General features: G+C 42.5%; 1 protein-coding gene across 3 annotated transcripts in view; it reads right to left on the bottom strand.

The window, feature by feature from the left end:
- Positions 1-3,108: 3,108 nt before the first annotated feature.
- Positions 3,109-14,185, bottom strand: part of LOC107147320 (transmembrane epididymal protein 1-like) — a 44,974-nt gene continuing 33,897 nt past the window's right edge. Inside the window, exons 3-8 of one of the 3 annotated variants that reach the window (XM_015491729.2) lie at positions 11,365-11,445; positions 11,184-11,246; positions 8,187-9,457; positions 7,428-7,493; positions 4,720-4,820; positions 3,109-4,632 (exon numbers count right to left, since the gene is read on the bottom strand). In XM_015491729.2, coding sequence (XP_015347215.1) covers positions 3,404-4,477 — 1,074 coding nt within the window. In that variant the 5' untranslated portion in view covers positions 4,478-4,632; positions 4,720-4,820; positions 7,428-7,493; ... (1 more) ...; positions 11,184-11,246; positions 11,365-11,445 and the 3' untranslated portion in view covers positions 3,109-3,403. Of the gene's footprint in view, positions 4,633-4,719; positions 4,821-7,414; positions 7,494-8,186; positions 9,458-11,183; positions 11,247-11,364; positions 11,446-14,185 lie in introns of all 3 variants that reach the window. The other 2 variants (XR_007349973.1, XR_007349974.1) reach the window with 2 other exon arrangements.

Below are 14,185 nucleotides of genomic sequence, written 5' to 3' on the forward strand. Positions count from 1 at the left end.
TGACCTTTTTAGGACCTTCTAGTTCCCAAAAGAAGAGTACCAGAAGTCTCCCAAATTTGTGTGATAATAAGAATTATGGGGGCACTTGTTAAAAACATAAATTACCAGGTCCTTCCCCTGGAAATTCTGTTGGAAGGACTAGGGTTGAGCTCAGGCGTCTGTCTATGTGTTTCACAAGTACCCCAGATAATTATTGTTATCAGGAAAACATGGGAAACAATGTTTTTAAAATTAGATAGACCTGACTTCACATCTCAGCTGTGAGATTTACTGGGTGTATCAGATTCAGGTTGAAATGATTTCCCAAAATGCTGAGGGTCTTCTTACTCCAGGAGTTACTTTGAAAATGGTAGCAGATCTCTTTGGCAAATATTAGGAGACTAACAATAACACAAAAATATGACTTTTCTTCCTCATGGTAAACATGCTTTCTTTTTGAGGGCTTCTAGGGTCTTGACTCACAACTGCAAAATAGATACTGGACCTGATTCACTGTCACAATGGCTTCTTTCAGTTTCCTATTTGTTAATTAATTCTCTATTTATTGAGCACTTCCCTGTATGACAGAAAATTTTCTAGATGTTTTGGATGTGTCCGTGAGTAAACCAGTCAAAAATACTTACCTTTATAGAGTTACTAAGCGTCCCATTTTCCTCCTCAAGATGAAAAGTTCTGCGTGGAGGGTCTGGTTGCTGGCCCTTACTACCAGGGCCAGGAGGGGGACTATCATACTCCCTGTGGCATCCACAGTAGGAGACAGTTCTTCTTGAAAGTCACACAGTGATTTTTAAAATATCAAATAGAAAGGGTAGTCAGAGAGTGAGTGACCCAGAGGTTTTCACACACACACACACACACACACACACACACACTTCTATCTCATAGATTAAATTCTGTGCTTATTCATGTCTACACATTTGAGCTTAATAGGAAACAGATGCAGGTGATGTTTACTGATTGCTTATGTGCTTTTCCTGCTTTCCTCCCCATCCCTCCATCACTTCCCTTAAATTGATATAATTCAATACCAAATGGAGACAAGTGCCCCTTCCAGTCTCATGTGGAAATAACTCCCTCTGGTGGATGGTGGGAAAGACTACATCTTTCTCTCCAAAAACTACTCTAATTTGGAGACTTTGATTTTTGTTTTTCCCCAAGTTAATCTTCAGCTGGTTTTTCTTTCTCAAGTGTATAGGAATAATTTCCAAGTGCTCATACCTAATTAACACAAAGCACACAGAAAAACCCTTATCGTAAGAACAGTAGGCCCACCTATTCTGCCACTGTATCAGATGTTGGCTATGGTTCTTTGTGGCTTTGAGACCCCTGCTGATACTGCTAATATTTAGCATTTTTCCCTGAAGGTATGTGATTTGAGACATAATAATATTTGGGGGCATCAATTTTCTACAAGCGATGAATTCATCAGTTATTTAAAAGAACTTCAAAAGCACTAAAAATGGGACAGTTCTGCAGCTTCTGTATCCCTTCAACTGTCATCCTTGCAGGGAGATAAAATCTTGAAATACTAACATTATGTCCTTGCTTCTCATCCCTTGTACGTGGCTTTTCTCCTGTTTAGTCAGAGATTTCACTTCATGAAGAGGTTGGGTTGTAATAGCAAGAGTCAATTTTTTAAAGTTTAAAAAATTCCAAAATATGCTCTTAAGATGAGAGAGAGAGGGGGGTGGGGGGAGGGAGGGGGAGGGAGAGACCCCTGAGTGGAGAAGAAAATAGTTTTTGTCATTTCAGTAAGAAAGAAAGAATAGAGGACAAGCAGATCTCCTGTCACCCCAGTTTCAAGGCACCAGAGGAGGATCAAGCAGGCCAGAGAAAGGGAGCTATGAGGCTGGGCCAAGGCCTCGGAGGATGTCCAAGGTGCGGGGGAACAAGGTATGGGAACCAGAGGTGACAACCAGGAAGAGGGCAGAGCCCCATTGGTTCCTAGGATGAGGGGGAAGCATAGAAGCTAACTTATGTTCTATTTCCACACCTGGGTCCTCTGTTAGTCTCCACTGGACAGGAATGTGGTTGCCGGATGATCCCACTGATGCAGGTATGAACCATCCACGGAGCTGGTCACACGCCACATGTCCAGCACATGCTAAGACCTGGCTGAGTCTTATCTAAAGATCCCAGATTCCTTCCCCCTCCACAATTACAGGCTGTTCACAGCCTCCGAAACCACAGGGTGAAGGTCCTTCCCAACAACTCACTCCTTTTGCACCCTGATTTTTGAACAAGAAAATTAACAAGGAAGTGTAGGACCAGAACAAAAGGACACATCTAATTCTCCCAGGAACCAGAACAACAAAGGAAATGGGAAGGATGGTGAATGCTCTGGAATCCCTGACCCAGCCCCACTTTGTCCTGACCAGATGATTTAGACTTAACCACGAGTGAGGAAAACTTGATAAAGTCTTGATAGCCTATGGTTCCCAATAATTTTGGCTCTACCCTTCACAATTCCAGCCTCCCTGACACCCAGCAATGGCATTGTGTGACACAGAAAAATGTCTAGCCTCCTTAAGCTACTTTCTTAACCCTTTTGAGTTTTAGATAATATTCACCTACAAACTTCACTGACAGGAGAGTTGTGAGGATAAAAAAAAAAGCATCAAGAATAAATAAGCCATTGGATTTTATTACATAGGAGAATCACAAAAGAGTGGGTCCTGGCAAATCTACTACTTGGAACTTGATTCCCAAGTGTGCAGAGCAGTGGGTGACATGCCTGGAGGGAGAGTCTGACAGTATTAGAGGAGGCAGTGGGGGGGAGAACCCCTGGAGGCAGTCGAGCCCTTGGAGCCCTCTCTGTGAGTAGGGTGCTGCTCTGTTCTTCTACATCTCACTGAGCAAGAAGCTGCAAAAGGGTCTGACTTTCTGCTTGATAAATCACAAAGTAATCAAAATAAAGAACTCAAAAAGAGTTCTGAATTCTATTTAGTCAAAACATGATTTCATAGTATCATCATGAAAGAGATCCAGAACCAGAAAGAATGGACGTGGTTATTATGTTGGGTAAATTATTATTATGTACTAAATTTGACTGTGGTGGATATTCCATGTGGTGGAGTGAGGGATATTTGTAAAAAGTTTCACAAGCAGGATATAGAAAATTTCTTTAATGTTCTCATGGGAGGGGAGTGGGCGATACAGAGAGGTGCAGGGCAAGCAGGTACCGTAGCTGGAGCTGAGGAGGGAAACGCTTGGGGAGTTGAGAGAGGAGGTCTTAGTGGCAGGACTCTTATTGTGTTCACCTTTCCTCCATGCACTGTTCAAATAAGGCTGAGGGAAGCCAGAAGGGAGAGGGTGCATGTCCATTCCAGCAGAGTCTGCAGTTTCAAGGTAGGACCCCCATGAAGGAAGGACACCAGATTCTGCTTTCCTGGCCGCCCACCTCTCACAACTTCTCATCCAGACATCTTGGAGTGTGAAGGCCACAGGGCACCACCAGGGGGCGCATCCAGGTTCTGTCTTTAATAAAAATGTAGCAATACCACAAAAAAGAGAAGCCATAGATCCAGATCATCAAACTGGCATTGAAGACCACATGCCAGCAGAAGAAAGTGGTGGCAAACATTATGTCATTTTTGTCATCATCCATCCATTTATAGCCAGAGACTGGCTTGAACAACATAAAGCCTATCTGTACCAACCAAGAGCCTGTGATCATGTACAAAAAGGCCTTCATTGTCCATATCAGCATGGCATTGGGAGCCCAGAGCTCTGCAGTCACTACCACCGTTAGCAGGAACATGGCCTGGGTGAGCAGGATGTGAAACTGCAGTTCTACTCCTTCTGTGTCCTGCATGTGAGACACCATCAGGGGCAGAAACAGAAATATGCCCAGGGCTTGGGTGCTTTGCTCCAGAGCCACACACCTCTGGGGCATCAGGTTCTGGCTCACCATATCTGCACACCCCGTCAGGAAGAAGGTCAAATAGAGAGTGAGATGCTGCCACTGTTTGCGGTACATAAAGTCTCTCTGGTGATACATCTTGCTGATAAGAACCAGCTGTCCATGAACGCTGTTCAACTCTTGGGCTACTAAAATGAAGGCACTTAGGATCTTCATCGGGCCAATGTAATATATCTGCCGTAGCTTTGCCCATCTTCCTTTGTCCCAAGGACGACATGGTGGATATTGGACACGGGAGTTGCAGATCAAGGCCCTAGAGACGAGCTGCGCCTGGTAAAGTCCATAGAGGAACAGAGACAGCCCTGGGTACAGATGACCCTCAAAGCCTCCCATGGAACTGAAGGCGGGTGAGCCCAGAGGCAGAAGCCAAATGTTCAGGGATGGCCTTTCTCTCAGGGCCCTGGAGTGTGGAGGGAGCTGGGTGAAGCTTATATTGCCCACCCAGCCCACCACATCCACACACAGAAGGGAAGTGGTTGTGGAGGAGGGCCTAACTGTTGGGGTGGGTGTCTTGGTTTCCGTCCTGGCCTTCTGCTGTGGTTCACTGATAGCCATCTAACCGTTGACAATGAAATGAGCATGTCCTCCAGCACAAAGCCTGGGCCTCTGCATGGTCAAATCCTCTGCAGAAGGGCCCTCCTTCCTCTCCACCCGCTGTCCTTGATCCCAGGGCCACCTTCCTTACTCCTCTCCTCTTAAGTCTGTTCAGGCTACAAAATAATAAATACTATCAATGATACCAGTATCAAAATACCACAAACCGTGTCGCTTATAAACAACAGAAGTTTATTTCTCACATTTCTGGAGGCTGGAAGTCCAAGATCAAGATGCCAGCAGATTTGGTGTCTGGTGAGGACCTGCTCCCCCACGGATGGCTCTTTCTTGCTGTGTCCTCACACTGTAGGAGAGACAAGCTGTTCACTGGGCTCTTTTATGAGGGCACTAATACCATTCAAGGGGGTTCTGCCCTCGTGACCTAATAACCCCCTAAAGGTCCTACTTCCCAATACCATATCTGGGGGTAAGGATTTCAATAAATGAATTTTGGGGAACACAAAATTCTGATCACAGCACCTCCAAATTCACAGGACATAAGGAAGAAACCCAAAGAAGGCATAGCAAACAGAAAATGTAGGGCACAGTCCTTAAGATTCCTTACATATTGTTGTTAGATTATGTATTCTGTGCACGTATGAATGGGTAACAGAAAATCCCAGCAGTATCTACAACTATAATGCACCAATAAAAAAACTGTGGGAAGAATAAAAGATTCTTTACCATATAACCTTGTACAAACATGATGTCCACATGCAGTCCTCTAGATATAGACCTTTGTAAGAGCCACACATGAACCTATGGAGTGCCCAATTATCCTGATGTAATCTCAAAATTGCCAGAAAAATGTTCATTCCTAAGAATGTCTCTTTGCTGATCTCCAGAGAGAACTTGGATGCTACCATCTGAGATTCCTTCCTTTGGATTAAAGCAATGTTTTTCCAAGTTAAAATGCAGGTGGATGGGTTCTACTCAGAACTCTTACTCAGAATTTCTGAGGGTGGTGTTCTGCAATGAGCATTTCAGTAAGCACCTGAAAGTGATTCTTCTGGAGACAACGTGTCCTACACGTCAGACACCACTGGGGACATCTAAATTTTCAGATGCACAGAACAAAATGTTAAGCATTGGTGAGAAAGAAAGCTCATTAAGCTAGTAACTTATTGTGAATTCGTTTTCAAATATTTCTCTTTTGAAATTTGCATTTATTTAGAATGTAATGGTCATATTCTGTTTCATGACAGCCAACCAAGTATAGGGGATATCTCAAATTTTGTTTCACATAGATCTTACATATTTCCATTTTTGTTGGTAAACTATGTTTTTATTTTTGCTGCTGTAGATAGATCTATTTTATTTTATAATTATTATTGATATAAGAACCTATAATTTTGTATTGATCTTCATATTAATCATTTTGTCAGGTTGTCATATTGTTCTAATTTTCAAATAACTTTATATAGTCACATCATCTGCCAAGAAAAACATTATCTCCTTTTAGATATGCTTTTGCCTTTCTTTTGTATTTTCTGTATGATCCTATATATAAAGTTCAAAAACACGCAAAACTAAATAACAAAAAGGGTGGAACTCTAATCAAAATTCAGGAGAATGGTTACTTCTGAGAGGGGAAGAATAAGAAAGACTTGAGAGGGACACAAAAAACATTGAAAATAATGAGAATGTTTTTCTGGTCTTGGAGTTAGTGGTGTACATAGGAGTATTGTGTCACAACTTATATGTGTCCTATAAATGCTATTACACACTCAATATTAAAATTTTAAATAAAGAAATAAGAGAACTACTAAGTAGCACTATGTGGGTGAGTGAGACTCAATATCTAACAAATCTACTTTAAGGTGAAGAGTTTGGAAGATAACTGTAGAGGGGCTTCCTCAAATGCTAAAGTGATTTTTATTTTTATTTTTCTGTACCAGAGATTGAACTCACAGATACTTAACCGTTGAGCCACATCCCCAGCCCTTTTGAATGTTTTATTTAGAGACAGGGTCTCGCTGAGTTGTTTAGGGCCTCACTGAGTTGCTGAGGCTGGCTTTGAACTCACCATCCTCCTGCCTCGGCCTCCAGAGCCAGGGGGATTACAGGCATGCACCACCTTGCCCAGCTAAAATTTTATCTAGATCATCAACTCCTATTATATGTACTATTCTATGACAAGCTTTTCTTTTTTCTCTGTCAGTCATATAATGTGTTGGAGAAAGAATTATTTTGTTACATAGAGGTGTTTTTTATTTAAATTTTTTTCTTTATCCAGATCCTTATTGATAGACATATTAGTCTTTTTCTTCTTAAGGAACATTGGTGCGTGAATTTTCTTCTTAGGGTAGACAGCCATAAGTGACATTTCCAGGTCATGGACTGTGTTAGCTCTCATCACTATAACAAATACCGGAGTCCCACCAACTCCCAATAGTGCCACAGGCTGGGGACTAAGCCTTTAACACAGAGGCCTTGGGGGACACTCCAGATCCAAACTGCAGCATAAACTATTCTGTTTTTGTTTGTTTGAATAGATAGTGACAAATCTCCCCTCACAGTGGGATACTGATTTTTCACTTGCCCTCGTGACCTTTAAATCAATAAGTTCTCTGGATTCTCCTTCCCCAGCAGATCTTCCAGGGGTTCCCTCCACTCCTACCCACTTTCCTTGCTCAGGCATCAGCAATTCGGCCCTACTGAAAGGTCTCACATCCTCCTCTATTCCCACCCTACTGCAGCCAGGTGAGCTTTGGGACAAGGGAGCTAATCATTCCATTGGCTAATTTCAATTCTCCAGTGGAATCCCACTGCCTCAGAGGCAAGATTCGTGCCCTTAGTTTTGTGCTTAGGCCTGGTCTCATTCCAGCCCCTCTCTACATGTAGCAGAAGCTCTAGTTCAGCCTGGAATGGTCTTCCTGTTCCCCATCCATTCTCTACCTGGAAAACTTACTCTTCCTCATTTTTCCTTTGAGCCTCGGTTAAAGATGGCCTCCTCTCCGCTGGGCAGGGTACTTTTCTGTACAAAATAAACACATCTCAGTCATTATATTTTCCAAGCCATGGTTTGTTTGCTAGAAATGTTTAAAGCCAGAGACTATATCTTACTATTTTTTTTTTAAATTTAATCTATCCCTGTGCCTGGCAGTGCTCAATGCCTGTCTGATAGATGCGTGAGTAAATTAGTGCACTATCAGGTGAACACAAGGTCTCTACCATAAAAGACTTTCTAATCTAGTTATGAAGACAAAACAGACACATACAAAAGATGTCAGGTCACTAATGCTAAGTGCTAAGTGACAAACGAGTGGAACAAATGACTAGAGCCATGGGATTAAAAGAGAGATCTCATCCTAACTGTACAAGTCAGGGCAAATATGACCATTCACAGTTAATGGCTGGAGAAACTCTAACATGTAAATTCAGATCTTATCTTTGGCCCCATTGTCCATGGGCACAGAGAGGCAGAATGAAAGGGTGTGGTTGACCTGGCATAATTTTAACTTCTCAGCAGAAATACAGACATTCTTGCATAAACCAATGTTTCTCAACACTTTTTTCGGTTTTTTTTAATTGTTGCATAATAATTGTACAGAATAGTGGATTCCACTGTGGCTTATTCATACACTTATATAACATAACTTGATTAATTGCACTCCTCAATACCTCCCCTTGCCTTCCCCTCCTCCTTTTCCTAGACCCCTTCCTCTACCTAATAGTCACCCTTTTGCTTTTATGATGTCCTTCTGTTACTTGTCCGAGTGTCACTTATTTTGCATAACATGATAATCTCCAGATCCATCCATTTTCCTGCAAATGGTACAATTTTGTTCTTCTTTATGAAGGAATTCAACTCCATTGCATATTTGTGCCACATTTTCTTTATCCAGTCACTTGTAGATGGACACATGGGATAATTCTATAACTTGGAAATGGTGAATTTTGCCATAATAAACATAGACATTTGTATTTATTACTATATGCTGACTTTAATTCTTTTGGATAAATACTGAGGAGTGGTGGAGCTGGGTCATGTGGTAGTTTGATTTTTGGTTTTTTGAAGAAATTCCTTATTGATTTCTGTGGGGCTGTACTAATTTGCATTCACCTCAACAGTGAATGAGTCATCCCCCCATATCCTTGCTAGCATTTGTTATTTGGGGTCTTAATGATTGCTGTTCTGACTAGAGTTAGATGGAATCTCATTGTAGTTGTGATTTCCATTTCCCTGATGCCAAAAGATGAGCACTTTTCCATAAATTGAATTCCATTTGTACTTTTTAAAAGAAGTATCTGCTTAGTTCATTTGCCTATTTATTAAATAGATTATTTGTTTTTCTGATGTTGAATCTGAGTTCTTTTTACATTCAAATATTATTCCTCTGTTGGAAGAGTAGCTGGCAAAGATTTTCTCCCATTCTGAGGGCTGTTTCTTCACAATGTTAATGATTTCCTTTGCTGTGCAGAAGCATTGTAATTTGATGCCATCCTATTTGTTGATTCTTGCTATTTATTTCCTGAGCTATGGGAGTCCTATTCAGAAAGCCAACACTTTTTACTTTTGTCTACTCTAAGGAGCTCTTCCACATGTTTTTCCTTATTAACTTCTCCCTATGAAAACTTAATATCACTCTGCTAATTAGAAGCAAGGAGTTCTACTGATGGAGCCAGATGTATCACTGACATGTAAGATGAGTAAGCGCCAAACTGACTAAGTGATGTTTGGTGACCTACATGTATGCTGCCACCTGAGACAACCTTGCAGGTACCCTTGTGGACACTTACCACTCTCTGGATCACCACAGGGACAGGCCCTGGTGGGCACAGTATTACCTTGTTGAAGATTCTTTGAAAATAGGTTACAAGTCTCACCCAATCCTAGTGAAAATAGTCTCTGGGTTGGGGCCCATGCATCTGCACTGGAATCAAACCTTTCTTCCACAGTGGTGCCTTGATCCAAAACAGGTCATTCTTCACCCTATGCTTGGGAAAGAATGCTCTAGACTATAAACTACCACCCAGTTATCAAGGCACCCCTTCTTCCTGTCATCATCAATCCACAGATTCACCCCAGCAGAGTGGGGCAATGTGTTAGTCAGCTTTTCATTGCTGAAATAAAATACCTGAGACAATCAAGGGGAGGAGAGATTTAATTTGGCTCATGGGTTCAGAGGTTTCAGTCCACGGTTGGCCCAGTCACTTCTGGGTCTGTGGTGAGGCAGTAATATCATGGCCGTGGAAGCATGCAGCGGAGGAGCTGCTCACCTCATGGTTGCCAGGAGGCAAAGGGAGGAAGAGGAAAGGGCCAGGGTCCCCAGGGTACACAAACTAGGGCATGTCCACAATGACCTACTTCCCTCAACTAGGCCACACTCTCCCAACAGCACTATCCTCTGGGGACCAGGCACTCAACACATGAGCTTTGGGGGCCCATTTAGGATCTAGACCACATCTTCATAAAAGCAGATCCCAGCCACGAGAGAGGCTGAGAGAGGCTGGCCCTTGGGTAAGGGGAACTGAGGAGGCAGGAGGCTCAGAGGAGGATGAATAGGGGATGGAGAGAAGGAGAGAGGGAGAAGGCAAGAAAACATGGAAAACTCAGAAAGAACAAAAGAGGGCGAAACAGCTCTGAGAGGAGAGGCAAGGAAGGGGAAGCCAGGGGCTGTGCTCTCCCTTTCAAAGACGGAGGTAAAAGTCCTCTGACTCAGACCGGGGAGACATTACCACTTAGCAATTAAAGAAAAGTTTGATCTGTGTCTGAGGCCTCATTCAATCATTTGCTGAGTGGATGTTTTAAGACAATCTTTATCTTCTTTAAGATGGAATCGCCTTAAAAAAAGACTCAATCTCCTTATATGTAAATGTAGAATTATGGGGATGTCATGGAGCATTGTATTTTAAACCGGGTTATAAATACAAATACTGTTATATCAAATTGTATATTATATTAAATATATTAAACAAACATTACATGATTCTCTGAAGCTCATTTCTTTCAAATCTCCTTCTCTTTTTACAGAAGAAGAAACCGAAGCCCAGAAAAAGTGGCTCACGGGATACCACAGGATTATTGGGCTAGTGACAAAGTACACTCTGCGAGTCTCACAAGCCAATGGTGAACGGGAAGTATAGGGACATCCCAGCTCAGCACCAGGCAAGAATGAAAGCGGACCACAATTGTCCTTGTAGTGCACAAGAGCTGTCCTCCCCAGTGAGTGCTGTGGGCTCTGGTGCCCCAAATTTACAGGACAGCCCAGCCCATAGAATGGCCTGGACCTGGATATCTGTATCTTCAATATCTTCAATCTCACACTGTCCCAATCCTGGCCTCCTCTGATCCTAGAGGACAGGAGAGTCAGCTTTGGAGGAGAGCAGCCATCTCTGCAAAAGTGCCCCACACTGAGACACCAATGCTACACGCCTGCCATTAAGAGGCCCCCTTCAGTGTATCCTCCAGCCTAGAACATAACTGGAAAAAGCTACAGACGGATCAGTTGTTTGGAAGGCAGAAAGGGAGGAGCCGGTCAGTACAGAGTCCAGAAACACAGACGTGAAAGCAAGAATTTACCTGACTTTCCCCAGTGCTACCCAAGGAGAAAGACTTCATTTAAGAGACAGTAAGTACTCTATTCCAGAAGTGAAATCATCTAGAAGAATATATTTAAGGATGTTTTTAAGAATAAAAATATCTCAGCATGTACTTTGTTACCTGCCAGCCAATAACCATGTGATAGCCTGTGAACCACTTTTGTTTTTACTTCAATTTCTTCATCTGTAAAAATGAAGGATTTGAAAGAAATGAGCATCATAGTCTCATACAGCATAAAGATTAATAACTTAAAATATTGATTTATTTAACGTTCTTAAAATATATTTGAGCTTTTCCCTACCTGCTGTATTTTCCCCACAAGTTCATCCAGTTAATCTGAGTTCTCTGTCAGTGTTCAGTGGGAGTATCAATTAAGTCATCCCTAGAGACAGAAGAGAAAATTACAACAAAATCAAAGATGTGAATGGACTTTTATTTGTGGTTTTAGAATCAGGTAGCATCTCACTCTACAAAACTGCTCTGATGAGCTGAGCCGAGGACACTGGCTTTATAGAAAGAAGAGGGCTGAAGACAGCAGAAGCAGAAATCAAAAAGTGGATCTCCTGTCAAAGTTACTTTCCTGGTAAAGAGCAGCAGGGGCCACCCTATCATGTGACAAAAACTGGCCTTCAGAGGGATGTGGCAGTTCTGATTTCTTGGAAGGTCAGATAACAACCTTGTTTCAACTTAGTGGCGGGGAACTTTGGTGTGAGTGAATGTTTCTGTTTGACCTGTTGGGTCTAGTGCAGTAGCTCAGATCAAACCAATGGCCTCCTATAAATTTAACAGTAGCAGCCCTGCAAAGGAGAGAAAAATGTGGCTAGGCATGTGTGGGTGGGTAAGTGCATGGGGTGGGGGTGTCTTCTAAGCAGGCATATATTTCAGCCACCACCATATCCTTTAACGCTAATGAATAAACTAGGCTTCTGTTAACATTTATTTCAGTGTCTCTCAGTCCTTTGGAATCTAAATAGTCAGGTATAATTGAGTTTTTGGATCAGTAAGCTGCTGCCTTGGTTCTTCTCAGGATTCATCCTTGCCTCTGTGAGTCCCCCACACTCCCTCACCCCACTTTCTGCCATCTCAGCTACAAGAATATTCTCATATTGACCAAATCATATATTTGCATTTAATCTTTGACCCACTCCATTTTGATTTATCAAATATATATCAACCATCTATAATCAACCAAATACTGTGCTAAAATCTGGTATTACAAAGATAAATAAGACATGTCGCCTGTCCTTAAGGAACAACACAAAAAGCAATACTTTATCACTTTATCTACCGGCCACCAGTGTTGGCATCACTTGGGAGCTTGAGAGGAACTGTGGAATCTCAGGCCTACTGAATGGGGATCTATATTTTACCAAGATCCCCAGCTGATTTGTGTACATAATACGTTTGAAAAGCACTGGCCTAGTAGGAAATACTCAACTAAGCCACCTTGAGTTGAATTTTATGATAGCATTATAAAGGAAGTCGGTGGGACTGTGGAGAAGAGTGGGGTTACTTCTGATAGGGGAGGGGTCAAGGTAATCCTTACAAAGCAGTGGACATTTACACTGAAATTTTAGTTGAAAGGTTGGACAACATGGAGGGTAGGGAGAAGACGAGGGTGGGAACATTCTGTTGGGGTGGGAAGGAGGCCACCTTGGAAACTAGACTAGGACAGACTACAACAAAGGTCTTTTAAGAGCTCCCAACTCTCACCTGGAATGGCTGGTGCCACCCAGGCAGTAGGTGCCATGTTCTCCTTGGCACTGACCCAGATGACAAGTCCTTCACCACCTGACCTCCACCCTGGGAGCTGATGTGTGTGTGAACAGGGAGAGGCCTCTTCCCAGCTCCTTGCCCTCAGTGACCCCTCAGGGATGAGGGGCTGATGTTTGCAGTTAGCAAAGGATGCCGAATCTCAGATCTCATGCCAGGCCATCTGGCCCCTGGCAGCAACTCTGCAGAGCGACCTTGGTAAGAAGTGGATGCACGAATTCACACAGATTCCTGGCAGCCCAAACCGCCTCTGAGGAGAGCGTTTCCCCCCTTTTGGACTATAAGGGAAGTTGATTCTGGAGAAAGTAGAAAAATAGTGAAAAATAATGGAAAGGGATTGGGGCAGGAGTCCTGTACTGGCCCCTTGCTGTGTGTCATCTCCAGCCCTGATAGAGCCTGTGATTCTGGCACCTTTTAGATAGTTTTAGAAAAGTCCAACACTCCCCCCCTTTTCAAAAATAACCAGGTTCTCTTGGAATTCACTTCCCAGTGTCAAAATAAAGCACTCTTAACCGGGACATGATCTTTACCCAAATCTCAAGAGTGGTGTCTGTTGGGTTGTCCATCAGGGTAACATTTACGGAAAAAACATACTAAGTAATAATGAAATAGTTATTAAACATCTACTGTGCTTTGGAGGGAGGGGGCAGCTGAGTAGGGCACTAAAGAAGCAGAATCTTGAGTTCTGGTCAAAAAGGTTCTCGGACATATATTTAGAGAAACATGACATATTTGTACAGAAGAAAGCAGTATATAATTCCATAATAAAGTGATCCATTAATGATAATTGTTAACAGCTGACAGTGCTAAACACTTTATAGGAATTATTTCATTTATTCCACACAAATCTATGAAGCAGTCATTCAGAAAATTTTGGCAATAAATAATAGAAAACCCTGATGTCATTGGCTTAAACAACAACAAAAAAATATTCTTTCATTTAATGACAATGTTAGAGGAAGTGCAGTGCCTGAGCTGGTTAACTTGGTGGCTAAATGAAGCCATCAAGATCCAGTAATTTCTAGTTTTTCTCTCTGCCATCCTCATTGACCTCATCCTCATGTTAGCAACCAACAGGGTTTCAAGACACCATATCCTCACATGTGCAGACACAGAAAGGAGCTTTATTTTATATGTTTATAGCATATCTATAGGGACCCATAGTACATTTTTTCCTATTGTTCATATTTATGACAGGGGAGGGACTCACCCAGAGATTCTCCTGGAAGCTACCCTTGAGTCTCCCTGACTGAGCCTGGATTTCATACCTGCACCTCAACCCATCACCAGCAAGGGAGCCACAAGGCTGGCTGAGCCCAACCTGCTTCAGTCCTTGCAGCCACAGCTGG

The sequence above is a fragment of the Marmota marmota genome, unplaced genomic scaffold (genome assembly GCF_001458135.2).
Source record: "Marmota marmota marmota unplaced genomic scaffold, marMar, whole genome shotgun sequence".
NCBI lineage: Eukaryota > Metazoa > Chordata > Mammalia > Rodentia > Sciuridae > Marmota > Marmota marmota.